General features: G+C 52.2%; 1 protein-coding gene across 1 annotated transcript; it reads left to right on the top strand.

Moving 5' to 3' along the window:
* Positions 1-706: 706 nt before the first annotated feature.
* Positions 707-27,511, top strand: CRKL (CRK like proto-oncogene, adaptor protein). The gene is made up of 3 exons (XM_031949034.1): positions 707-1,124; positions 13,302-13,767; positions 23,618-27,511. The coding sequence occupies exons 1-3, from the start codon at positions 814-816 to the stop codon at positions 23,750-23,752; spliced, it is 912 nt and encodes a 303-aa protein (XP_031804894.1). The 5' UTR covers positions 707-813; the 3' UTR covers positions 23,753-27,511.

Below are 27,511 nucleotides of genomic sequence, written 5' to 3'. Positions count from 1 at the left end.
GGGCTCCGGCAGAAATTTCCCCACCGCGGCCGGGGGGGGGGGGAGAGAACAAGGCCCGGTCTGACTGCGGACCGTCAGTGACATACACGGCTGCCGGGGAGAAAAGGCCCGGTCTGGCTGCGGACCGTCAGTGACATACAGGCCGCCTGGGGAGGGGGCGCCGCCCGGCTCCGGCCTGCCTGGCCGCCCCTGCCGCCGCCGGCCCGGCAGAAATTTCCCCACCGCGGCTCGGCCTTTCGAAACCAAAGGAAGCTCCGAGCGCCCTCCACGCTCCCCACCCCCACCCCCGGCCGCGCACGCGCGCCGCAGTCGGCTCGCGCGGACGGGCGGGAGGGCGGCGCCGCGAATGGGCGCGAGCTCCGGGGCAGCGCGAGGACCGAGAAGTCATTGGTGCCGCGAGGCAGGGTCCGGCCAATCGGCGGTGGTTCCGAGGGGCGGGGCGGGCGCCGCGCCGGCGCCGCGCATGCGTGCAGGGCGCCCCCGTAGAGCCTGGGGAGGTGGCCGGCCGCCCGCCATTTTGTTGCTGTGGCTCTCGGCAAGCGGCGCTGCGGCTGGGCGCAGGAGGCCGGCGGGCGGCGGGCGGCGGCGCGGAGCGGGGGCCCGGGCCCCGGCGCGCGATGGTCCGGGCGCGGCGGCGGCGGTGCCGCGGGCAGGGGGCGGGGCGGGGCCTTTGAGGGCGCGAGGGCGGCGGCGGCGGCGGCCGGGAGCGGCGGGGAGCGGCCCCTCGCGAGCGGCGGCGGCCAGAGAGCGCCCGCGGGCTTCCGTAGCCGGCGCGCGGCCCGTCTCGCGCGGCCCCGCGGGGCGGCGGCGGCCATGGCGGCGGCGCGCTTCGACTCGTCGGACCGCTCGGCCTGGTACGTGGGCCCGCTGTCGCGGCAGGAGGCGCAGGGCCGGCTGCAGGGCCAGCGCCACGGCGTCTTCCTGGTGCGCGACTCGTCCACCTGCCCCGGCGACTACGTGCTGTCCGTGTCGGAGAACTCGCGCGTCTCCCACTACATCATCAACTCGCTGCCCAACCGGCGCTTCAAGATCGGCGACCAGGAGTTCGAGCACCTGCCGGCGCTGCTCGAGTTCTACAAGATCCACTACCTGGACACGACCACGCTGCTGGAGCCCGCGCCCAGGTGCGGGGGGAGGGGCGGGTGACCTTGGATAAGTCATTGCCCGGGGCCCCGCCTGCGGCGGCTCCGGGGCTGTGGGGGAGGGGGCGCTGCCCGGGGAGACGCACAGGCCTCGGCCACAGCTGGGCGGGGGGGACGACCTTCCCGCGGCGGGTCTTGTTGAGAAGTTCGCCCGGGCACGAGGGTCAGGGGCGGGTTGGAAGCGCCAGGGAATCTGGGCCCGAGGGGCCAGGTGCCTCCTCCCGCCATGGGGGAGGGAGGGGGACGGTGGGAGGGGAGGCTGCCGCTGAGCCGGGGGCAGAGGGGGAGGGGGGCCCTTCCGTGCCGCCGCCCTCCCTCAGGAACAGTTTTGGAAAGGAGAGAGAAAGCCCGCCCAGGACCAGGTAATCCTGGGAGAGCCTCCCCGGCCCAGGGCATGCTGGGAGCCGCTTCCAGGCTCCAGGCGCCAGACTTGGCTGGGCCAGAGAACTTGCCTCTCTGACCTTCCCCTGTGGGAGGCGGGAGGGGTGGAAGGGGCTGCCCCAGGGCGAGGTGCCAGCTCCCTAGGCCTTCCCTGCCCCCCCCTTCCCCGCCGGCCTGCAGTTTGCTGGGCCGGTCCTGCGCGGCTGCATTTGTTCAGTGCTCACCGGGGGCGCAGCGGGCAGAGCGCGGGCTCAGCCCCGTCGGTGCCTGCGGTTCCTGCTCCCCACGCTGAGGCCGCAGACACCCAGCCGGCCCCTCAGCCTCGATTTCCTCTGGGTCACGTGGGCTAGGAGGTGTGAGGCTCCCCCGCGCCAGCTGTTGCCTCAGGGGAGCCCCCGGGGCTCTGGGGGGGGTGGCCCCGGGCCTGCGGCCCTCAGGGACCAGGGTGCCGGCGGAGCTGGGTGGGCTCGGCCCCACGGCTGCCGCGATTGCCCGAGACCCTCAGTAAAAGATGGGGGGAGCCCTGCAACTCAGGGCTTGGTAGTTGCGTGGCCCCATTGGGATCGCCCCTGGGGGATTCCGGATCGATCTCGTGCAGGAACCGGGGTCTGCGAGAGGGACTTGGAGGCGGACAGGCTGGCCCAGCTCCAAGGCCTGATTAAATGCTTATTTCAGAAAATGGGTTTTTTGCGACCCAAGTTGCACTCGGGATAGAAACGATGTTAATTCCCATTGGCGGGGGCTCATCGGCTTAATAAAACCCATTTCTTCGCTTGCAGCCCCACATTATGGGGACAGAAGGAAAGGCCCGGGGAGTGTTTGGGACGCGGCCGGCAGAGCCGGGGATGCAAGGGTCCGACTGCTCTGTCTCGCCCCCGGTGACGGGCAGCTCGCCACCTCTGCGTCCCGGGCCGGCCATTCCAAGCCACAGTTTGTGTTCCTCTTGCCCCGCAGGAGGCCGCAACCAAAATGAGCAGGCCTGGCCCTGCTGAGACTGAACACCGGCGAGTGTGAGCAGGGAGAGCGTCACCCCTGGGAGTTGCCTCTCACAAGTGAGGGGAGCATTGGGGGCTGCAGCTTCTGCCAGGGACAGTTAGAGGCGTCTTTTCCTCCATTCCTCCTAGTTCTGGCCTCTGCAGCCCCTTCCCTTTGGGGACAGTTGTCCCCAAGTCTTACTCAGGGAGAGCCAGGATCCCAAGAATGATGGGAGCCCAGTATCGGGGTGTCTGTTCTAGGCTGATGAAGCGGGATTCTTGGGAGAGCGTGGATCGATTTGTTCTGCAGATTTCCTGGATGCCTTAGGCAGGGAGCTCCATTTGGCTTAGGGGTGTGAAGGCCCCACCCCGCATGCTGGGTCAGTCTCTTGTTAAGGACTTACTGTGTGTGGGAGCCCTGTGCTGGGGAAATGGGGGCAGAGAAAAAAAGCATTTCCCTGCCCTTGGAGAGTTCCTGCTCTGCTGGGGCTGGGGAGAAGACTGAGACAGGATGGAGCTCAGGGTGACACAAATGTTTGCACTCACCCCACACGTCTATGGGGAAATGTAAAATAAGTCATTGGGGGAGAGGACCCTGGGAGTGGGGAGAAGGCTTCCTTTCAGAGCTAGTGGGGGAGCTGAATTTGAAGGAAATGAGGAATCCCAGGAGATGGGGCTTCTTATAAGTTGTGGGGAGAGGGGAGCCGAGGAGGGAGGATGTCGCAGGCCGGGCCGAGGTGTGGCGGCCAGAGGCCGCAGCAAGAAGGCCGGTCTGCTTGGGAGGGGAGAGAGCAGAACAAGGCTGAAAAGTTAGGGTCAGCTTGACTGGGAAAGGAGGGCCAGTGAGTTGTGCCTTCAGAAGGCAGTAGGGAGCCATCGAGGGTGAAATGGTCTGACCTTTGTTGAGGAAAATCACTGAGAGCCGAAGGGAGAGAGACAGAGACGAGTGAGGGGGTCCCACCTGTCGGGAAGGACATTTGCAATCCCACTTAAATCTGCTTCTGTGAGCCCGTAGCTGGTATTTGTTGGAGTCAGAACCTGTACAGAAAGCTGCCAGAGAGGCTGACGGTACCAGGGATTACGGCCTGAGGAGAAGGGGGGGGGCCGGGCAGATTCTGGGGCGGCTAAGACGCTTGGGCCCCAATGTCTGTGTAAGTCCTTCAGGCTGCAGCAGATGGTGGGGCCTTCAGGCCGGGCTGGATGCCTCGTAATTTCAGCTTAATCTAACAACAGATCAGCTCCGTGGCGTTAATGAGATTTAATCTGGAGCCAATTCCCCGATTAGTGAAGGCCTGCTGTTGTGATTGAGCCCCAAGTGCCAGACTCTGCTTAGGTATCGCATCAGACACTTCGCTCTTGTCCCCCCCCCCTCCCCCCCCGAAGGAGAAGTCGGGCAGTTTGAAAGCTGGGGCATGCTTATGGAATATGGATCGGGGTCGTTCTGGAGGTCCTGGTGGCTTGCTAAAGGTCAGACATTAAGGGCTCACAGCTCAGGATGGTTCAGTGTCATCAGTGATTTGGACAATGAGAGAAAAAGGCTTATTTTTGTGGGAGTCTTAGGACTGGAGAGGGAGCTAATGCAGGAGATTGGGAGTCAGAGGAGAGAATCAGAAGGAAAATGATCCCATCGGGCTGGATCCGGGGAGATGAGCCTGCCCACACAGGGGGGCAGGCCTGACTTGGGGCAGTTCTGGTGAGAATAACCCGGGGATTTTGGTGAACCCGAGCTCAAGAGGAACATGTTATTTCTGGAGAGCCAGGGTTGGTCTCATTCAAGACAGGTGGGCCCTCGTCTGGTACGTGCCCTGAGGCTGCAAAGGCCTGCTGAGCAAGGGCCTCGGGGTGTCTGGGAGCCATCCAGAACCGGGCTTCCGCTCCTCCACCATCCCCTGTCCAAGCTGTTGCCAAAGCCTGCATCCTCTCCTTTTCTCCTGGCCCCATACTGGGACTGTTGGGGGTCGGGGGGGGGGGGCAGGGACATCAGCCTGCCTCAGGCCTCTGCTCCAAGCTCCAGGCCTTCTCCAGCATCTCCCCAGCCTGGCCCCTTGTCTCCCCTGGGCTCCACCCACGTCCCAGCTTGTCCAGGAAGACTTCCCCACTCCCTTTGGAATCCTTGCCCCTTGACCCTGTGTCCATCCCGTTTGTGTGTTTGCTTTTTGTCTCCCCTGCACTCAGCCTAGGGCATGCAGTCGGTGCTTAATTAGTGTTTGTGTCCCAGCTCCTAACACAGCTGAGCTAGTCCCCTCAGAAACCAGCTTCCAAGCCTTAGATGGGAAGTCATCAGTCCCATGTGCCTGGCACTGTGCTTGCTTGTGGGGACGCTTGCAGGTACTAGATTTATTCCTCCTGTAAGAAATGGGAGAGAAAGGGGGGTTTTAAGAAGTCGCATTTTTAACAACCACGTTTTAAGGCTTCCAGGCGTGGGAGGGGCCGGTGCAAAGGTTTGGATGGAGTTGACTTGAGGGACAGCAGCGGGGAGAGCGGAGGCCTGGGAAAGTGACAGGATTCAGCCAAATAGTGGATGGAGTTTGATGGTAGACCCAGAGAGGAGCCATTGTTGGAGGTGCTGGTGACCTTCGGACCCGGCCTGTGGGTAAATAGGCCCCTTGGGCCCCTTTGGCAGAGCCAGCAAGCTCAGAGGCGGGGCCGGTCCGGCAGGGGCCCTGGGAATGGAGGAAGGGAGCCAAGCCTCAGCTTGTGATACTTGGGAGGGAGCTTTGACCTGAGTGGCTTCAGGATGCCCTTAGCAGATATCAGGAAGGCCTGACAGACAAGTGGGGCACTGAGGACAGGCTGTCGGCCCTGGCCTAACTGGGACTCGGCATATCCAGGGGTCTTCCACAAACGCCCAAACGTTGGCAGAACCTCTGGAGGGCAAGCTCCTCTTGGTGGGGATTCTGGGTCAGGAGGGATCTGGCAAAAAAGCCCCTTGGCCCCGGGGCCGTGCTTGAGAGGCTGCCAGAGATGGGGCCCTTGGTGAATATGGAATGGTGCTGGGGGGCACTTAGCCCACTGGGCAGTTCTCGGACTCTGGATCGACGCCCTTGGTGGGCAGTCCCACCGTCTCCTCAGATGTACCGACCTCTGATCTTAGACAGGTTGGGGGGGGGAAGCGGCCCATCTGTGATCCGAATGGTCTCTTCCCATCATTTTAATTGGATTCAAGTCCAAAACCCCAGAGAACGGCCCACAAGGCATAAGGAGAAGTGGGAATTGGGGCCAGTCTTTTTGTGGAAGGAGGGGGCCCCCTTAGTGCCTGGGTGATGACTGGGGCTGGGAAAGGGCACATGCGCCAGCTGGGAAGAACAGGGGATTGGCCAGGGAAGTGGCGCGGCAGGCGGCCGGGATGCTGAAGGGCTTCCCCTGCTCATGGCTCCCATTCCCTGACTCGGCCCTCTAGGCTGCCCTGCTCAAAGGTGGAGGGGGATCTTGCAGACTTTAAAAGTGAGCGCCTTCTCAGCCTAAGCAGACACAAGCGATGCTTTTCTCTGATCTTTTTAAGGTTGGGGGCGGCAGCCTGCAGCCAGATCTGGCATCGTGCCCCCAGTGAAGGGCAGCCCTTATAATTTTAAGTAGGAGAAAATTGCATTTACTAAAGGAGTTTGCCGACCCTTGTTTTCGAGGAGAGCTCCCAGCAGGCCAGGTCCTCCCCTTTCTCCTTTGGGACCCTGCACCAGTTCTTCCATAAGCCAGCCACACCCCCATGGGGGTGGGGGGGGAAGGGGCTTTCCTGGCCCCCCCTGACTCTCACAGGTCTTGGCGGAGTGCAGAGCCCATCTGTCCTTCCGTAGCCCTGATTCGGGGGCACCGCCATTTGTGGGCTCCAGAGATTTGCAGTAATATTGCCTTACCAAAGAGATGCAACTGTGACCAGGGGACCCGCCTCCTGGCAACCGCAGGTGTCTGGCGTTGCCGTGGGAGATAGGAGAGGGAGTCAGCCCCCAAGCTTTCATGGAGTGCTCCCTCTGTGCCCACCAAGCCCCCCGGCTAAGGCAAGGGCTCAGCTGAGGTAGTGTGAGGGGCCGGCATGATGTCTCCCCTTGCAAACGTGGCCCTGTGTTTGTGGAGCCTGCCCCTCACTTCTTGGCCCTGCCTTGGCCTGTCTGAGGTCAGCAGGTCAGGGACTGGACGGGGCTTTGGGGAGCTTGGTTCACCCCTGGGCTATCCCGGGAGAGCTGATTGGTGGGCCGCGGGAGCTCGCAAGGATGGCCGAGGTGGGAGCCGAGACATTCAGGGCTGACTGCAAGAGGGCAGGTGGGCTTGGCTTCCCCTCTCTGGCTCCTGCCTTCCCAGGTCCTTCACTGACTTGACCTGGCTTTTAGACAAGTTCCTGCTATTGGCTTTCTGCTAAGGCTGGGCCGTCCACCAATACCAATAAGTTGGAACTTCGGGGCGATCCTGATGGTTTTTCTAATAAGTATTTTTTCCTCCCATTAAAACAAGAAAACAAAATCCTTGGGACAAACATGAACAATCACGCAGACAGATCCCCAAGTTGTCTGTGTCCAAGCCAGGTGGCTCGGCTAGTGGGATGCCGGGCCCAGGACCAGCAAGCCTCATCTTTCTGAGTTCAAGTCTAGCCTGGGATACTGTGACTTTTAAGGCAGGAAGGGAGCCCCGGGGAGTGTTCTCTGTATTGGAGGTAGCTTCTCCTAGTGAAGAATAGACTGAGGAAGCTCCTGAGGACCGGGATGAGCTCAGGGGGGCGGCCAGGAGCCCAGGGGACTCTCCAGGGCAGGAAGGAGGCAAAGCTGAAGCCCCAGGGATGAAAGCAGCTTTGGGCGGTTTTATTTGGGGGGCTTTGCTTGCCTTTGCTGTTGTCGGTATTTTATACACTGATTTAGAGTTAGGTAATTTCTCGTTTAAACAAATTGGGCAATTTGAATGGGTTTTTTCAAGTCTGTGTAATTCCTGGGTTTATCATCCAGGATGTAACAAAGTTTACACATGTAGCCTGTGAGATAGAAGGGGCCATCGTGGTGGGGAGGGAGCCGGGCCCTAGGTTCCCGTGCTTGACGGGAGCGTGGGGGGGTGGGCACTCCTTCGTGGAACCCGTTGTCCCGCCTCTCTCCATGGAACCTCTTTTTTATTTATTTATGTATTTATTTATTTTATTATTATTAATTTTTTTTTATTTAATAGCCTTTTATTTACAGGTTACATGAGTGGGTAACTTTACAGCATTAACAATTGCCAAAACTCTTGTTCCAATTTTTCACCTCTTACCCCCCCACCCCCTCCCCCAGATGGCAGGATGACCAGTAGATGTTAAATACATTAAAATATAAATTAGATACACAATAAGTATACATGGCCAAACTGTTATTTTGCTGTACAAAAAGAATCAGACTCTGAAACATTGTACAATTAGCTTGTGAAGGAAATCTAAAATGCAGGTGGGCAAAAATATGGGGATTGGGAATTCAATGTAATGGTTTTTAGTCATCTCCCAGAGTTCTTTCTCTGGGCGTAGCTGGTTCAGTTCATTCCTGCTCCATTGGAACTGATGTGGTTGATCTCATTGCTGAGGATGGCCAGGTCCATCAGAACTGGTCATCATATAGTATTGTTGTTGAAGTAAATAATGATCTCCTGGCCCTGCCCGTTTCACTCAGCATCAGTTCGTGTAAGTCTCTCCAGGCCTTTCTGAAATCATCCTGTTGGTCATTTCTTACAGAACAATAATATTCCATAACATTCATATACCACAATTTATTCAGCCATTCTCCAACTGATGGGCATCCATTCTAGTTTCTAGCCACTACAAAAAGGGCTGCCACAAACATTCATGCACATACAGGTCCCTTTCTCCATGGGACCTCTTTATGCCGGGCTCATCCTCCCCCAGACATGAGGCCTTCCTTCCCTTCCAAGGCAGCACGTGAAACTGCATGTTAGTCACAGAGGCCTCAGCTGCTGGGCCTGTGGGATCCTGGTCCAGCCTGGCTTCCCCTGCCTGCAGCCCAGGACCTTTCTCTGTCGCGGCTTGATGGAGGCAGCCTGTCGTGGCCTGTCGAGGAATGTCCGCTGGAATGTGCTGACCGCACAGGAGACTCTGAGACAGTTCCCTTTTACAGGCTCGTCTGTTTTTTTAAAGAACAAGTTGCACCTTTTTATTTTTTGTGCCCCCTTTGATTTGAAATCTACCTCCTCCCAATAATAACTTCCATTCACATGGTGCCTCGGAGCCTCGTGGCTCTGAGGCAGGTAGGAGGGCGCGCTTCCTATTCTCCCAAGGGCCCCGGAGCAAGCGGTGCTGGGCCACGGGCCCCCTCGCACTCAGAGCAAAGGGTCCTTGGGTCTCAGGACCCAGTTGGTCCTGTGGGAGTGTTGGAGCTTCCATTCAGTTCAACAGATAAGAGTGGTCGGAACTTGGGATTGCCGCCCCCTTTTTCTCACACCCAGCCTGGGAGATGTTATAACGGAGGGCAGTAGGCTGGAGCCTTGGCGGGGCCTCTGCAGCAGATTGTGGGCTTGGCGGCCGGGGAGACAGGAAGGCAGAGGGGGTGGGCTTCGTCAGGCAGTCAAGTGTCAGGCCCCCGTGTGATGGTGCCTCAGTTACAAATGAAGATCTGCTTTTAGAGAGGACGTTTCTTTTTAAATTTTTATTTATTTTTACTCTAAACTTAAACTCCAGGCACTTCTCAACTCTGACCCTCAGCAACTTACTACTAAATATCTGAACCTCCAGATTCAGAACCTCCCCCCCCCCCCAACCAAATCTATGTGCCTCAGCTTTCTCGTTTGTTAAAAAGGGGATAATCGCAGCATCTGCCTCAGAGCTAGTTGTTGGGAGGATCAGATGAGATTGTGGAGCCCGTGAGCACACTTGCCTGGCACCCAGGAGCGCTGTATAAAATTGGTCGTTTTTATTATTGTTTAGCCACTAAATAAAACGGGCACTTCCATAAACATAGAACGGAGCCAGAACCTGCAGATCTCTTCTTACCACTTGCTTTTCAAAGGACGTGGGAACTTCAGCACATTTTTCAAAGCTGCCATGCTTTCTGACCTGCTTCTGGGCATCTTAAAAAAATAAAGCTGCCTCAGTAAACCACTTTTTATTTTCTTGTTTTCTCTTCTATTTCTCTTCCCCCCCCATCTCCACTGGGAGAGAACCAGCCCTGTAACAATATAGATCCTCTCCATATCTCCTTGTGTCCTTCTAGTCCAGGACCTTTCTGTGGGGGCTGGGGAGCAGGCTCTGTCATCTCCGCTACTGCTCTCAGGTCTTTCCCATTGGTCTTGTAATGTTGTTGTGGAAATCGTTCTAGTGCTCTGCTCACTGAGACTGCCATCAGTGAGTGCTTTGTTGGGGCCTCCGGGCTACAGGCTGCCGGCAAAGGACCTCGAGGGCGGAATTGGATCCCTGTCTCTCAGGTCATTTGAGTCTTAGTTGAAGCCTCAGCCCCTGAAGGTTTCTGAGTGGAGATAGCCTCTCACAGCCCCTCGGCTTCTCTCTGCGGCCTCTCCCTCGTACCCTGCTCACCTCTCCCTCCTCTGTGCTTTTCTGCTCATTCTGTGCCTCACCCAGCTTGGCTGTTGACCATGTGGCCTTGGCCAAGCCTTGCACTCCTGAGGGAGGCCGGGCATGCTTCGCCTTTTGGAGGGGCCTGCACTACCTGCGGAGGCCTCCGAATAATGTTTTTAAGTGCACAAAACACAGAGGATTGCAAAAGAAGGCACTTGCTTTGAAGTCCCGTTATTTGAGTACTTTCACAAGTTGCTAGTCTGCTGCTCTGACAAGCTGCCAAAGCTTCCAGGCTGGGGTCAGTGCTTCCTGCAGGCTTAAAAAGCCTGACCTGTTAAGGATTGGGCTCAGCTCTCCTGCTCAGCAAAATGGGTCGGATTTCTGCCTTCTCCGTTGTTTTGGTCACCCCAAAGGTACACCTCTGTGGACAGTGAAGGCCTCCCTTTCGTTTTCTGCACCTGGAGCACTTGAGGCAGGAAGGCCAGAGGTCCAGATAATAAACCATAGCTGCTGACCTTTGATTAGGAGTTGGGGGCCGTCCTTCTGCCTGAAGGAGCTAATAGTTGGAATCCCCTTTCCCCATGTTTTATGCTGAAACCTGTCAGTCATTCCCCAGGTAGAGTCAAATGTTCATGAGTTAGCTCACTCACCTTCTGTTGTCCCTCTAGTTCTTTGAAAAACATACTCCTAATTTTCAGATGTTCCAATGACTTCACAAGGAGACTGAATTGAAAGGGCCCTGGAGGGAGGGAGGGAAGGAGGGATGGGGAGACTTGTTTTCAGTGGGCAAGTGACCCCTTTTTGTATTGATTGATTGTGTAAGCTCCAGCTGAGCTATATTTGGTCCCACCTACATCTTCGTCTATCTGCTTAGTGGCCTACTTAAAGATTGGCCCAATTAGAAGTTTTTAAATAGGGCTTTCTGAAGAAGAACTTGACATTGTTGACAGTGGGGTTATAATTAATCTGGTGACAAAGCCAAAATAATGGAACCAATTTTCAATTTAAGCCCCACTTAAAATTGGAAAATTAGTATTTGACCTGAAAGACCTTGATGTTTCAGTGGAGTTAACGTTTAGCTCCTTAAGAGGCTGGCTAAGGTCTTTGTATGGTTCCAGTTATCTCTTTATTGCCCCCACTCAGTTCTCCTCACCTGTAAAATGGGGCTCACAGAATCTTAGAGTTTGGGGTTCGAGGCCTCCCTCTGGGCTGTAAAGCATTTTGTAAACAGTATTGACTTTCTTCTGACTTCTTTTGTTTGAGAAATCTTCTATAATTGCATCTCCCTGGGCCTGGCATATATTTTGTGGGGAGGATATTCTCGGGGTTACGATTCACAAAGCACTTTGTGTCTGAGTCCGAGGGGTGCCGTCATTCACCCAGGAGATGGGCCTTCTGTCCGCCAGGCAGAAAATGGAGGCTGTGACTTTGGTTTGACCAGAGGCTTTCTCTATATCTAGGGCCCTTGGCTGGATTTCAGGGAGTCCTAGAAGTATCTGGTTTTTCCAAATGTCTCCCCAAGATCGAGCTTTTCCTTCTTTTGTGAATGTGGGCTGCAGGCTTTGCTTGGGGAGGCATCCTTAGGCTTTCAGATCGTAAGAGGCAATGGGGCACACAGAAGTGCCCACGCCTGTTCCATGGTCCCCGAGAGTCTGCTGACTGTCTGAAAAAAGGGAATTGAAAGTAGAAGAGCACAGGATTCCAGCCAAGGGAGCCTGGGAAGGGTCTCATCTTTGGTAGGAGAGAAGCTGAGGCTGCTCCCTTGTACTGACTGACAGGAGTAAAAGGGGGGCTGAGACCGGCAGGGGTGGGCTGGGATATCTCCTTGGATCAGGGCAGGACCCTTGGCTCTTCGCCCCAGCATCTTCCCCTTCTACAAAATGAGGAAGTAGAGGGAGCTCCTTTCTTAGGGCCTGTCCGCTCTCATGTCCTGCTTCTGTAAAAAATGTAGTGACTTCTAGGGAGGAGGGTCGGGGTCTAACCCGTGGCCTGGTCTGGTAGCAGGAGCGATTTCCTCACTTTGAGCTCTGCGGAAACCCCCAGAGGAAGTCCCTCCCACCGCAGTGGTCTCTGGGCGGCCCTTCTGTTAGCAAGCCTCTTTCACTCTATTTCCGTCTGTCCGTCCTCTTGCCTGGGTGGAGCATGCCTTGTTTACCCTCCTCCTGACTTCTCAGACTCACGTCCTTCGGGCTGCTCGTTGTCCATCCCTTCTTTGAAGCTTTTCCTGCCCGCACGCAGCCGTATTGGTGTCTCCCCTCTTGGAGAACTTACTGTCGTTCTACAAGAGGTCCTCCATTCACTCCTTGCTACACCTGGCAGATAGAGGAATTGGACAACAAAACACCTGTTAAATCAGTGAGATGCTTTAGAAAAACTGGCTCCTGATCTTACGTTGAGTTAGAGTATCCGGACAGGGATGTTAAGGAGGGCAAAAGATCTGGAGCTCCTGCCGTGTGGGGGTGGGTGGAAAGAACTGGGACAAGAGAAGTCTCAGTGGGAACAGAAAAGCTTTTGCAAAGAGGGAACAGACAGTTCTCTTTGATTTTGTTTGCTTTTTGCTGAGGCATTTGGGGTTAAGAGACTTGCCCAGGATCACACAACAAGTAAGAGTTAAGTGTCTGAGGCCACATTTGAACTTGGGTCCTCCTGACTTTGGGGCTGGTGCTCTCTCCGCTGCATCAGGTAGCTGCCCCTTCTCTTTAACTTTGGAGAACAGCAGTGGGTGGAGATTGCAGAGAGGCAGATTTAGACTTCTTTCCAATAGTTAGAGCCATCCAGAAATTATATATAACATAAATGTATAAATTCATAGATAATAGCCAACATTTATATAAAGCTGACCATGTGCTAAGCACTTTACAAAAACCTCATTTGATCTTTACAGTCATCTGGCAATGTAGGGGCAGTTAGTGAACCCATTTCACAACTGAGATAAACTGGTACAGTAACTTGCTCAGGGGTCACCCAGCTGGTAAATATGTGTCTGGGGCCAGATTTGAATAAAGGTCCTGAGGCCTGCATCACTGCCATCATGCCCTTCCCGAATGTCCAGTCTGCCTACTCCAGGAAAGGGGCGAGTGTGTCCGTTTGGGAGGGGGGTGATTGAGGTGCTTCCGAAGTAGAAGTCGCTTCGTTTGGAGCCGGGTTGATTCATTTTCAGTGTCGAACCTGAGGTTTTCAATGGAGAGAGATCACTGGGGAGTCCCGGAGGCTGAAATGCTCCCTGGCTTTTTGACCTTGAAACAAGTCTCCCCTCTCTGGCCCTCAGTTTCTCCAAGCTGTTCATAGCATTTTTCTTCGAGTCACACTCGGTTCTGTTTGTTTTTGCTTCAGGTATCCGAGCCCGCCGATGGGCTCTGCCTCAGCACCCAACCTGCCTCCCACAGAAGAAAACGTGGAATACGTGCGGACTCTATATGAGTTTTCTGGGAATGATCCCGAAGACCTGGCCTTCAAGAAGGGTGAGATCCTGGCCATCGTTGAGAAACCCGAGGAGCAGTGGTGGAGTGCGCGCAACAAGGATGGGCAGGTGGGGATGATTCCTGTGCCTTATGTAGAAAAGCTGGTCAGGTCTTCCCCCCATGGGAAGCACGGAAACCGCAATTCCAACAGTTATGGGATCCCCGAACCTGCTCACGCCTATGCCCAGCCTCAGACGGCCAATCCTCTGCCAGCGGTCTCCAGTCCTCCGGGGGCAGTGATGAGCCCCCTGCCCTCCACCCAGAATGGACCTGTCTTTGCAAAAGCAATTCAGAAGAGAGTCCCGTGCGCCTATGACAAGACTGCCTTGGCCTTAGAGGTAAAGCCATCAGCCTTGGTTGGGGGGAGGGGGGGGAAGTGTCTGTGTGTATTAGTCTAAGGTTAGCCCTGAAAAGTGGTTTGATCACTCAGTGAAGCTTTAAGCAAAGATGGGAACCCATGGTCCCCATCATTCACCTTCCTCTCTTCCCTCTATTTTCCTGGTCTTCTCAGTTGAATCTGTTGGGAATTTTCCTGATGTCATCAGGCATTCCTGGGAGTTTATTTCTTTTGGGGGGGAATTTCTTTTGATTATTTAAGGAAATCTTCCCAACAGCTCGGTCTTGTTGGGTCACTTGCTAAGCTTTTTCTTTCTTTCTTTTTTCCTCAATAGGATTTTATTTTTTCCAATTCTATGTAAAGATAAGTTTCAGCATTTATTTTTGAAAGTTCCAAATTCTTTTCTCCCCCCTTTCCAAAGCCACAAGAAGTCTGATGTAAGTTGTATGTGTACAATCATTTTAAACGTCATTCTGTATTTCTTATATTGTGCAAGAAAATTGGAACAAAGAAGGAAAAAACGGGGAAAAGTGAAAATTGTACACTTCCGGCCACATTCAGCCTTCATAGTTCTCCTCATGATGTGGGTCACATTCCTGGGAAGTCTTTTTATTGACACTTGATCAAGGCTTAATGGGGCAATGGAGGAAGAGGCAGGATTGTGTGACCTTGGGGGAGTATTTAATTTAAATCAATGGGTGTCAGCTTCCTCCGTGGAAATAAAGAATGGGGGCTTTAGTCTTGGGTGATTGGTTTAAGAAATGAAGTCGAGTCAGTCATGGAGGTGGGGGGCCGTTGTGAAAGACGGCTCGAGACACTGAACCTTGCAGCGCGGGGTCACCGTGAGGAGAGCTTGGTCCATGAAGGGCTTTAGACTCCCGGGGGAGCTGGCTTGGCGGGTGGGTTGCTGGGTGAGAGGAGGAGCCCCAGAGTCTGGTGAGAAGGGATTGGGAAGTCACATGTCTGACTTGGCAGCCCAGAAGAGAATCTGGGTGGCTGAGCCCCCTGACCACTGGGCCCCTGATGGGATGGCTGTCAGGTCAGAGGTTGCCATGTTTGCCCCAGAAGAGTAGAGGAAGAGAGGATCAGGGCAGGTTCTGTAGTGTCTGTGGCTGGCTCAGGAACAGAGGGGGCCCTGGGGCCTGAGCTTAGGGCCTGGGCGTGAGCTGCTGCCGCCCGAGCAATTTTATCTGGAATCTCGAAGAAGAGGCGCTCAAGACTTCCCCTTGCCTAAGGCCTTCCCAGCTGGAGGCCCCCAGGCTCTGAACTGGACAGTCCCTCCGAGGGTGTTCTCCACTTCTTGTCCACAGTGGAGAATTTAGGGGGAGACACGGGAAGGAGTTACCGACCTGGAGTCCTGTGGCCAGGAAGGAGGCCGGTGCGATGGCAAAGGCCACTGGCCATCACTGACCATGAAATGGAGCAGGGGGAGCTTTCACTGGTGTAGGAGACGCCCTGCCTCCGGTGTGGACTCCAGGGGAAGGTTTGGGCCTCGGAGGGCAGGATGTGGCTCAGGCAGCCCGTCAGAGGCTTGGCTGACCTCATGTCTTCCCCTATCGGCTCGTTCCATTGGCCGTGAAGGTTCTTTTGAAGCCTTGGTAGTGATTTACCCCATTTCTCTCTAATTCTTTGTGCTACTGGCACGAGAAACCTATTAACTTGAAAGGAGGCTAAGGGAGACCTTGAGGGACTTGGGCCTGGAAGGAAAGAGAGTTTGATGGAAGGGGGTTGGGGGGTAGATGAGGCCGCCTCTCCCTGGGGGCCAGTCACTGGTGACAGCTGAGCCTCCAGTAATGCAGCCCTGAAGGAGACACCGGGGGCTGGGGGATAACATGGGACTAAAGTGCACTGGAGACCTGGCGGGGTAATGGGGGTGAGGGGTGGGGGATGGGGGGGGCAAGTGGACCACTCACCTTCATCTGCCACAGGACGACGTCTCTGCTCGTTTCCAGAGAAGCAGCGAGCGGACTCTGGCTGTCCTTCTGGGAGGGGGCAGGGGGGCAGAGTGTGCCCCAGGTGACCCTTCTGGAAGCGACTTCCACAATGGCATCATCAGATTCATTTTCCCAAAGGATTAGCAGAGGCCGCAGTACGAGAAGTGCCGTCTGCTCCGGCTGTTTGTGGGAGTGCGGCCAGCCAGTCCGGGGATGCCCCGGGGCAGTCGGGCAGGGAAATGTGTGTGTGTGTTGGCAGTGCCCCAGACCCTTGGGGGCCGGGACAGTCACCGGGGGGCTGTCTGTGGGGCCTGGGAGGAGCCAGAACTGCAGGGAGCACACACGGCTCCCAGCGGCCTCTGCTGAGTCGCCAGAGTCCAGCTGCAACCTCGGGTTCTGGGTAGATAGGACCGTTGTGCCGCGAGGAGAAGTGAGAGCCCGCTCTAGAATCCACTCGTGTCTCGGCCTCTCGGTGGTTCTCTGGAAGAACGGCCGCCCGCTTTTGTGCTGTGCGTCTTCTCACTCCGTCTTTCAGCCACCCTGTTACCAAACCCCACCCCACTCAGTTTTCATTGTTAAGTGACTTATTTCAGCTTTGTCCAATTCTCCATCACCCCATTTGGAGTTTTCTTGGCAAAGATACTGGAGGCATTTTGACATTTTCTTCTCCAGCTCATCTGACAGGTGGTGAAAATGGGGCAAAGAGGATAGAGTGACTTGCCCAAGGTCACCCAGCTTCTGGGTGTCTGGGGTTGGATTTGAACGTGACTCTTCCTAACGCCTGTGGGCATCTGGCTGCCCACAGATGGAGAAGCGGAAGCGGGCAGGATTTCAGTGCTTTGTCCAGGGCTGCCACCTCCCCATCCCTCCCCGGTACCTGTCTGAGGTTGGATTTGAACACACCACCCACTCCACCCCAGCTGTCTCTCGGACCTCAGGGCCCCAAGGGGCTGATGAGCATTGGGAGGCCGCTACCTCACTAGGAGTTTATCCCAGGAGGGCGGCTGGGCCCCAAATCTAGAACTGAGTCACACTTGGGCCCCTCGGTCCTTGGGGCAGACGGGCCTTTGGTTTTATGGATCCATGATGGCATTAGCCTGGCTGGTGGCAGCAGCTCCACACACGTGGGTTTGCCCCTTTGAGTCCTCAGGTTTTTTGTCATTTCTCTATCTTTCAGAGGCCCCCCTGTGGTTTTTTGTTTTTGTTTTTGTTTTTTAATTTAATTTAATTTTTTTATTATAGTAACTTTTTATTGACAGAATCCATGCCTGGGTAATTTTTTTTTTTTACAACATTATCCCTTGCACTCACTTCTGTTCCGATTTTTCCCTCCCACCCTCCACCCCCTCCCCTAGATGGCAAGCAGTCCTATATATGTTGAATATGTCCTAGTATATCCTAGATACAATGTATGTGTGCAGATCCAAACAGTTTTCTTGTTGCACAGGGAGAATTGGATTCAGAAGGTAGAAATGACCCTGGAAGAAAAACAAAAATGTAAACAGTTTACATTCATTTCCCAGTGTTTTTTTTTTTTTTTCCTTTGGGTGTAGCTGCTTCTGTCCATCATTGATCAATTGAAACTGAATTAGGTCTTTTTGTCAAAGAAATCCACTTCCATCAGATTACATCTTCATACAGTATCGTTGTTGACGTATATAATGATCTCTTGGTTCTGCTCATTTCACTTAGCATCAGTTCATGTAATTCTCTCCAAGCTTCTCTGTATTCATCTTGCTGGTCATTTCTTACAGAACAATAATATTCTATAACATTCATATACCACAATTTACCCAACCATTCTCCAATGGATGGGCAGCCACTCAGTTTCCAGCTTCTAGCCACTACAAACAGGGCTGCCACAAACATTTTGGCACATACAGGTCCCTTTCCCTTCTTTAGTATCTCCTTGGGGTATAAGCCCAGTAGAGACACTGCTGGATCAAAGGGTATGCACAGTTTGATAACTTTTTGGGCATAATTCCATATTGCTCTTCAGAATGGTTGGATTCGTTCACAGCTCCACCAACAATATATCAGTGTCCCAGTTTTCCCACATCCCCTCCAACACTCATCATTATTTTTTCCTGTCATCTTAGCTAATCTGACAGGTGTGTAGTGGTATCTCAGAGCCCCCTGTTGTTTTTATCATCTTCAGGCTATGGGCCCAATGGGTCACGCCCTCAGTGTCAGAGGTTGGGCCTAGCTCCCTTGTCTTTCTGGCAGAGCCTTTTGTGCCACATGATAGAATCCAGGAGTTGGGGAGCTTCCAAGGGGACCACGGCAGCCTCTTGGTTCCCTGGAGGGTGGCCTCTCCACTGGAGCCTCTCCGCCGGCCCCCCTGCCTCAGCTTCTCTTTCGAGGGAGCCATGTGGCTTTTTGTGCTCAGAACATTTTCTCGGTGTGAAGCCTAACTCTGTCCCTCGGTGGCCTCTTCATTCCTCCTGTTGCCTCTTTGGACCACGGAGAAGCCAGCCCTTTTGGTCACGTTGGTCCTGAAGTGAGGGTCAAGTCTAGAGTCCGGGGGAGGATGCTGGGTTTGTGTTTTGTAGTTCATAGAGAAACAGCCGGAAGCACTGTCACTTCAAGCTTCCTCTTGGTCTCTTTCATGGATTCTTGTGACCTCTGCAGAACGTCCCCCAAGACAGGCCGTGGACTGGCCCACAACATGGTGTAGAACAGCCTGGGTCTGCCAGAAGATCTGGGTTCTAGTCCCGGCTGGCCCCAGGCTGTGCTGCGAGGGGGGCCTCGTAGCAGGTGCCCTGCGTTTGGGTGCCAACCCTGCCCCTTAGAAGACCTTAGGCTCCAGGGCCTCGGTTCCCCAATCCGTGAGCACTGCCAGTCCTAGAGCTGAAGATGGAAAAGGCCCTGTCCTCACAGCACAGATACTGTACCTGACCAAAGATTGTGGAGGGAGAGAACCCTAAGGGGCTGCGGAGGGACTTGGAGGGATGGGCCAGGTGGGTTAATGAGAGCTCTTTGGAAATGAGCTGGCAAGGAGCGGTCCAAGGACACTGGAAACCCCGCAACCCCGCTCTTTGCGACAGGCATTGTTGCCTTAGCCAGTTTGTCCAGTGCCGACCTGCACCTGGGGTAGCTAGAGGCCTTTCTGGGGGCCCTGGAATCTTGGGGCCGTCTGGTGCAGCTGCTGGAGGCCCATTGGGCAGAGGACGGGCAGGAGAGAAGGGGCCGGAGAGGGGGCCAGCTGCTGCTGGGCGCCGTGGGGGCGGCAATCTTTTCACAGCTCCACACTCCTGTAACCCTTCCAGGCGGGTCTGCACACTGTTCTCCTTGTAACAGCTGCGCAGGAGGCCTGCCAGGGGCTTCATCTCCCAAGAAGTTAAGAGCAGCTTGGGACGTTCGAGGGAGGGCAGGGCACTGTTCCCCTCCTAACCCCCTAAGAGCGGCTCTCGTCCCACAGACCAGGAAGGGGCCTCAGAGGATCACTTGTCTGCAGACGGCTAAGGAGCCTTAGACTCACCAGAGAGTGAGGTTTTGAGCAGGGCTCTAGAGACCCACATGACACCACGCAGCCTTTGGAACCTGCCGTGGTCCTGGCAGTTTCAGACTGGAGAGCTTACTACCTGCTTCTGAAAACTCTTGCCGGCCTGGGCCTGTGCTTCTGGAGCCAAGGAGGCTGGACCAGGAAAATGGACTGGTTTCCTTGGCTGGTCCAGTTCACCACTGCACTGGGGGGGGGGGCGGGCGCTCTGCAGCCTGCCCCTGCTGCTCCCCCTCTGCGGGTGAGCTCACTTGGAATGTTTCATGTTACATGGTCTCCCAGGGCCAGTCCCAGCCCCTCCACAACTCAGTAGATGGCTTCATGACTTATATCCAAGGGCAGCTCTCTGGGAGGAGCCTCCAAACTCAGGCTGGTCCTTGCCCAGCTGTCTGTCCCCATGTGGGGACCTGTGTCGCAGGAGCACTTAGCCTTCTGTGAACACAAAAGCAGCGCTAATCAAGTTGTTGAAGATTTTTTTTTTCCTTTTTTTCCGTTTGTGTTTTTTTGTTGTTGTTGTTTTGAAGATGTTGTTTTTAAACTCTATTTCTTCACCTTGCCGTGAATGGCCTTAGATGGCTTTTATTGTTGCTATTGCAACAATGAGCCTGTTGAGATTTCTTGAAAGACCAAAGTAATCATTCAGCCTGTCAGAGGAGACAGGAAGGGATGGACATCAGTCACAGGTATCTGCCAGTGGTGGAGGACGTTAGCTTCAAGGACACCTGCAAGAGTCTTCTCTTAAGAAGTTTGACTTCTCCATAGGAAAAACCAAGGGATTGAGCAGCTGTTGGTCAGAGGACGGCGTCCCACTGAGAGCCTGTCTGTTTGGGACACGCCGTGCAGACGGACAAATTGGGTCTGGAATCAGATAAGAGTTGGGGAGGCGTCTCGTGAGAAGCAGTGGAGAAAGACAAGAGGACGAGACAGAGAGTGGCTGATGGCAGCCCCTGGCAGGCTTCCGTAGGGAACAAGGTGTCAGCCAGCTAAGTGAGTCCGTCAGGTGAGGGAGGAGCCCGCTGTGCTAGTAGCCAAAGCTCCCATTGAAGCCGGTCCGTGTCACCTGGGAGGTTATCTTGGGAGGGAGCTGAGAGAGACCAAGGCAAGGTTCCAGTACTGAGCAAATGGGAGAAGATGAAAGGCCACAAAGGAAGGAACGGCTTCTCAGCTCTGCACAGAGAACTGGGATCCATAGGAGCTGCAGCAGCAGGTGGAAAAGAAGGCAGCACTTATTTTTAGGGCTGACGTTTCAGGGCAGACAACGCCAGGCGTTGTCTCCAGGACAAAAATGTGTGTGAGCTCCCTAACCTGCTGGTGAGGGCTTCCTCGGCTGCCAGCTCCCCCGGCCTGCCTTTGCCCTGTCCGCTTGCAGGCACATGCCTGGCGTGGATCCCCAAGCTCTTCGTTTCCTGTCCATGCTTCCTGAATGAGTCTCTTCTTTGAGGTCCTCTTCCTGCATTAAGCCTTCCCTCAGCGCGGTTTGTTTTCATGGAGCAGACATTGTCTTGTATCAGAGCAGGAAGCACCCTTTAATAAAGTTGCTCTTTTGTCATTGTTTACCTAGTCCAATTCTGCCTCTGCTTTCTTCCCTCTGTATTACTTTATACAAGTCTTTCTTTGTTTCTCTGAATTATTCCCCTACATTACTCCTTGTGCCTTAGTAATATCCCATCATGTTCACATACTCTCCATTTTGCTTATTCGTTCCCTCATCCGTTGGACATGTTTTATTTTCAGTTTTTCTTGTCGCAAATGATAATGTGCTGCTGATAGAAACATTTTTGATCCTCCCTATTGGGAGTGTGGGAGCTGTCTGGTCAAAATACGTGTTAAATCCAACATATGTATGCATATTTATACAATGATCTTGCTGCACAAGAAAAATCAGATCAAAAAGGGGGAAAAAGTCAAATGCTCTGTTGTGATCCACACTCAGTCCCCACAGTCTCTCTGGGTGTAGATGACTCTCCACCACAAGATCATTGGAATTAGACTGAATTGTCTCATTGTTGAGAAGAGCCACGTCTGTCAGAAATGATCCTCGTATAATCTTGTTGTCATCACACAGTTAATTTTTAAGAATGAATAATAACCAGTTCATCATTTGGGGAATGGATGAACAAGGCATGATGGAGTACTGTTGTGGTAATAAGAAATGACTGGGGTGGGGTGGGGTTGTTCCAAAAAAAATAAGACCTTTATGAGCTATTAGAGTGAAGTGAAAAAACCAGGAGATCATTGTGCACAGCATTGCTGTGATGATGACCAAATGTGAAAGACTTGATCACTCTGACTAGTACAGTGGTCCAAGACAATTCCAAAGGACTCTTTCCCCTCCCTAGGCAATTGGGGTTAAGTGACTTGCCCAGGGTCACACAGCTAGGAAGTTTTAAGTGTCTGAGGTCAGATTTGAACTCAGATCCTCCTGACTTCAGGGCTGGTGTTCTATCCCCTGCACCACCTAGCTGCCCCCCAAAGGACTCTTGATGAAAAAAATGCAGTCCACCTCCTGAGAGAGCACTGAGGAACTTTCTTGTTTTCTTCATTTCTTCCTCATTAAGTCATATAAATTATATTTAGCATGGTTGGATTTAGTATGATTTCATATGTGTGTCCATGCAATAACTCAGCAGGATAAGTCCTTGAGACACTCAGCAAAACCTTTGGTATCTTTCCTCTCCTTCCCTTTTTGTATGTGTCCTTCATTTTCCATAAATACACCTTCAGGCTCTGATTCAGACTCTCATTTCCTATCTTGAGAGATTTGAAGGAAAAACTGAAAAGTCCCTACCCCAGAATTGAAGATTCAGTAAACTTGAAGTTGATGGTCACCAGTCTTAATCAAGAGAAGGGGAATTCTGGGTGTCCCTGTGTCACTGTCCCTTTGGTACCACAGCTGGGCTTTTCGTTGGCAGGCATAGGTTGGTCAGTCTTACCAGGTCACCAGCAATCATAAGAAATATCTCCTGAGAAGATTAATTAAAAATTAATCGGGTAAATGCTAATTTCTCTATTCCAGTTATTCCTTCCACGTTGTTGCATTTAGGGTGCAATGCTCCCAGTCTGAAAAATCTGTAAAATATTTCGTCTTTTCTTCATACAAGAGAAGTCTGAATTCTCATGGTATTGAAAGATAAAATACATTGATATTGTACAATACTATTCATCAGTTTTATGCATTTCTGAGTTTCTGAACTTTTTCTGTGTCATTTGCATGTCTTCTGCAGTTTCTGCAAAATTCCCAAGAAATTTCCATTTAAATTTTTTTCCCCTGAGGCAATTGGGGTTAAGTGACTTGCCCAGGGGTCACACAGCCAGGAAGTGTTAAATGTTCGAGGCCAGATTTGAAGTCAGGTCCTCCTGACTTAAGGGCTGGTGCTTTATCCACTGTGCCATCTAGCGCCCCCTCCCCCCCCCCCCAATTTAATTTTTTTATGCTGATCCGTGATAAAGTTGCGATGTGTGCTGGAGTTCTTTTGGTAATAAGCAATCAAAGAAGCAATGCCAGGGGCAGGGCAAGGATTTGAGTGGTGCTGGTTCTGCACAAAAGTCCTATTATTTTCCTTTTTTTATTAGGAATTCCACCCAAAGAACTTAGAAAAAATGTTGTGTTAATGAAACCAAGAATCTGTTACATAAAAACATGGTGCCCAGCTCATCTGTGAATCCCTCAGAACTTCATTCTGCTCTCTTCCATGTACTTTAAAATGTTTGTTTGACTTGTTTTTAATTTTTCCTCTCTGCCTTTTTCACACACATACCTCACCCCACTCCCATCCTTCCTTTGTAACAAATAAATAAGAGTCAAGCAAAGTAAATTCACATCTACCACATAGGTATGTCAAGGGGATCATTACCTTGATCAGTCAGTGAATTGTCTTTTTTATAGTAAACATATTAGAACTCGCTTAAAGGTTAATCCAAAGTATTAATGGCCTAAGTCAAATAGGAAGGTTCTATTTTTGTATTACGTGAAAGCGTAAAAGTAATAAGCAGCTGTTTAATAATTTTTTTTCAAAATAATTATTTTAAAAAGCTTTTATCTTTTATAGATTCTTAATGTTCAGCACAGACTTGATGAAGATCAAGTTGTTTATTTTTGATGGGCCCTTTTCTTTATTTCCCTCCTCTTTGTATTAAATTCTTTTCTAGAAATTGTTTTGGAGTCAGTATTGTTGAAATATGCTTTCCTTACTCAGCTCTCAGGTGACATTTTGAACTTCTTGTAAAATGATGTGTTCTGGTCTTCCTTGTCTCAACTGAGGGTAGAGCTTGGGTCGGATTAAATCCAAGTATCCTTTGGGCCCTGCAGCACTTAATAGAATAAGAGTTGAACTCGGGTAGGAGATTGCAACTTTATATTAGTTGTCTTTTATTGAAGAGAAAATGCTAATGCTCCCTTTCTCCTTTCCTAATAGGTGGGTGACATTGTGAAAGTGACAAGAATGAACATCAATGGTCAGTGGGAAGGAGAAGTCAATGGCCGCAAAGGGCTCTTTCCTTTCACACACGTCAAGATCATTGACCCTCAAAATCCAGATGAAAACGAGTGATTCCTGTTACCCACCGTATGCTGCTGCTGCTCCTGCTTCATGTTCTGGCTCTCATTAGTAGCATCCTCTGAAATGGGATTCCATTCTCTCTCACAGGCAAGCTAGGGAGCCTGGCCCAGCTCTCCAGCTTGCTTCCGTTCGGTGGTCTTTTCTACACATCTGGAATGCACACAGCTGGCAGCCTTCGGCCATCGTATCGTCGCTGGATTGTCTCAGACTTAGCCAATTGTAGGATCTTTTTGGAGTTTAGCTGGAAAGCCCTAGCGGAACTACACAGGAAAAAAGACATTGAGGAAAGGGTCTGTTTCCCTCATTCGGATGCTCTCTTGGCTTCATCCCGTCAAATTCAGTTGAAGAAAGAAAGCATTTGGCAATTATACTTGAACTTGATGCATAGCTCGCCCTCCAACTTGGTGTGCCATCTTCATCTTGTTGTTGAGAGGAGAAATCATGGAACTAGAAGATGAGAGAATTCTGTCCTATCACAGTAAAAGCCGAATTGGGACTTGGGAAAAGAATCATTGGAATTGTGTATTCTGAACAGTTATAAATTATGAGTTTTCTCAGTACAGGGGATTCTGCTTGCCTCTGAGCTTCGAAGGTGAAGTTTCTTTGATTTAAAGAAAGAACTACATTGAAGCCAAGGCCCATCTTTATGTCACGTCTTCATTGTTGTAAATGGTAGCCTGTTTTGCCATGTGGTAAACAAACAAAAAAACCCCATTATATTTAATTCCAACTTTCCAAGTGTTGTAAACGGTAGAAAACAGACTTCAAGGAGAGATACGTCCTTTTACTTCTCCCTAGTGAAACCATCCTGAATCTGCACATGCACACATACATACACACACGGAGCCATTTCTTTCTTTTTTTTTTTGGTCTGCTTTCAATGAATGCCCATTTTAAAGGTGAACCAGCAAGAACTTCCCTAAGGGAGATTGTTCTCTGAGCCTAGGAGTTGGATCCACCTCTGTGGAAAGTGAGCAATCTCCTTGCCCTTTGAGAGGCTGGAGAGAGCAGTCAGGCTCCAGGCTGTATCTAGGTTGCATTGTCACCAGCTGGAGATACCCAGAGTTTGGGTTCCTCTTGGGCAGACTCAAGGGATCCAGGAAAAGCAGGGTACTAGTTGGCTAGACCTACCAGGAGAGCTTTTGTAATGCAGGATAATCTTGTTAGATTTTTTTAAAATACCCTTGATTACACATGGCAATAGGAAAAGGCATTCAGACTTGATCTGTTGCAAATATGCGACTTGGGAAATTTTAACACACTTACAGAAATTCAAACTTTTAATATTATTTTCTGCCAGATATTAGTAAAAGGAAAGGCAGAGGTTCAAACAGAAAATCAGCACTGACTATAAACATAGAAAGAGCCCCTTAATTAGTACATTTGGTCTTTTGGTCTGCCCTTCCTACTGACTTATTTTTTTTAGTCTTTATATATTTGCAACTTAGAATGTGTTCTGTGTTTTTGAGCCAAAGCTCATAGACTCTTGGATTGTTACAACTGGAAGAGATGCAGCATAGAATTCCTCGCCACAAAACAAGCCAAGTTTTATAGCTGAGGAGACTGAGGTCCAGAAGGGAGGGTTGAAGCCCAGAAGCCAGCTCTGCTTCCCCCTGCGCCGCACATAGGACAGAAGAGGTGGCTGCCCAACAGCCGAGTTCAGCACGGTTGCGCTCACGAGCATTGCGAAATTCACGAAGAAACTTGAACGATAAAATTGAGAAATTTGAGCCGATCGGAGTTGGCCTGGGTTTTCCCAGCCGATGACTAGTCCCCATAGGCTGTGTGTGCAATGACCTACTTCAAAAATGCCTTTTCTTCAGCCAACATTTCCACAACTACTTGAAGCTATTTATCAATCTGTCCTACTGAAAATGTGCCCGTTCTGGTTCCCCTCCTCTGCCAAAAGCCAAGGTCCAGCACGGTGTTTGCCTCGAACGGCCCCAGGATCAGCCTTGAATCCATTCAACCCTTTTGTGCGTTCACTGTCAGACTTGCCCCTGGTCACACCTTCCAAAGAGTCTCCTTCCCAGCCCCGGCAATCTGTGAAAGGGGAAAGCCCATCTGGTTTCTGAAAGACACAAAGTGCTCCCTGGGCCATGTCTAACTCCATTTCGCAGCGAGCCCCTCGGTCCTCCCGAGGAGTCAGGGCTTGCTTGCACGCTAGTTGTAGATGAATTTTCCTTTGACTTGCTCTTCCTAGTCATCATCTTGTCCTGTGTGGGTTCATGTAGGTCACCAAGCAATAGATCAGAAAATGTTGGAGGGCAAGGGGGTAACCCCCTTATTTATTCTTTACACTAAAATGCACAGATCCCCCAAGGAGGTACACGTTTCTAGTGCTGCAGAGCATGTTTTGGAGCCCAGGAAGCATAATCCAGGATCTGTGAAGAGGCTGAGCAGAGTCCTAGAGACCAGGACTCTTAGAACTGGAATGGACTGGGGAGAGCGCTCTGTTCTGTTCTGGGAGAAAGCTGGATTTGGAGCCAAGCCCTGGGGGTTGAGTCTCGCCTCAGCTGCTCTCCGACTTGGTCACTGGAGGCAAGTTCCCTCCTCTATGGGACTGGATGCCTTTTTAGTGTCCTTTCTAACTCCTAAATTGCTCCAATCCTATGAGCCTAAGTCACCGCCACATTCTGCAGAAGAAGGGGTGTGAGAGAAGTTCAGAAGGGACAGGCCCTGCGAGAGCCTCCCATGGCCTGGCCCCATTCTGAGTGCCCCCCTCAGCTCGCAGACACAGTTTCCCAACGGTCCTGTCTGCTGTGAGTCTGTTCTCTGCCCTGGGAGGATTGCATGCACTCCGTGGGCAAGCGTTTCCCTCTGAGCCACTGCTTGTGCTGCTTGCTACCCTCCCTGCTTTGTGTGTCGCCCCGATCTCTGGGTGTTCTGTGAGCCATCACTGTGGTTCTGTTGGGACTTGGTGTCCCGAGGCTTTGGATTCAATGCACTGTTAAAGGGCTCACGCACCACCCCTTGTTCTTCTGTCATTTGTGGACTAAGAGGGAGCTCCTGGCCCTTTGAGTTTCACCCAGATCCCCAGTCCAAGTTGACGAGGTGGGTGATGTCGCCTAACTTGGGTCATTAGTCCCATGTGCCTGTCTTCTGCTTCTGGCTTGGTCTCAAAGGGAGACTCACTCCCCATGCCCCTGGCTCCCTGGGCCTGCGCTCGGCTACTCCAACTGCTTGGGAGGAGCCCAGGGACAGTGGGTCCCGGGGCCTCGGACCCAAAGCTGCTCAGCTGCGTCTGGGGAAGGAGACGGCTGTGGAGTTTGGTTTTCACACAGCCTTGCCAACTAACGCCGAGGAGCACGGGGCCCTGGGACAAGGGCGGTCCGTGGTGCCGGCCTCAGGCGCCCAACTTTTTCCTCAGCAGATGAGGTCCCTCTTCACGAGGGACGGCTGCTTGGCTTCCGAGATGGGCGTCACTGTGCTTTCCAGCCCCCAACGGGACAGATGATGACTCTTTCAACCTGTAACTTAAAAATCATGAACTTCAGGCAATAATATTTTCTGTGTAAGCTTTTAAAATTATTTTTGGGGGATCATAGCTTGTTTTATTTTGTGCTATAAAATTAACAGTATTAAATGACTTCTATTCTTAGAATACATCGAGTGTCTTTTCTTAACAGATTAGTGCCTTTTTATTTTCCTACTCCATTGATTCCATAGTACTGGGCCCAACATCAAAGCCAGTGTTTTCAGTGGCCTGTTTGTACACTGTCTGAATAAACCTTGCATCAATTCGAGGCA

This window comes from Sarcophilus harrisii, chromosome 1 (genome assembly GCF_902635505.1).
Source record: "Sarcophilus harrisii chromosome 1, mSarHar1.11, whole genome shotgun sequence".
Taxonomy (NCBI): Eukaryota; Metazoa; Chordata; class Mammalia; order Dasyuromorphia; family Dasyuridae; genus Sarcophilus; species Sarcophilus harrisii.
This window is presented reverse-complemented; position numbering and strand designations above follow the sequence as displayed.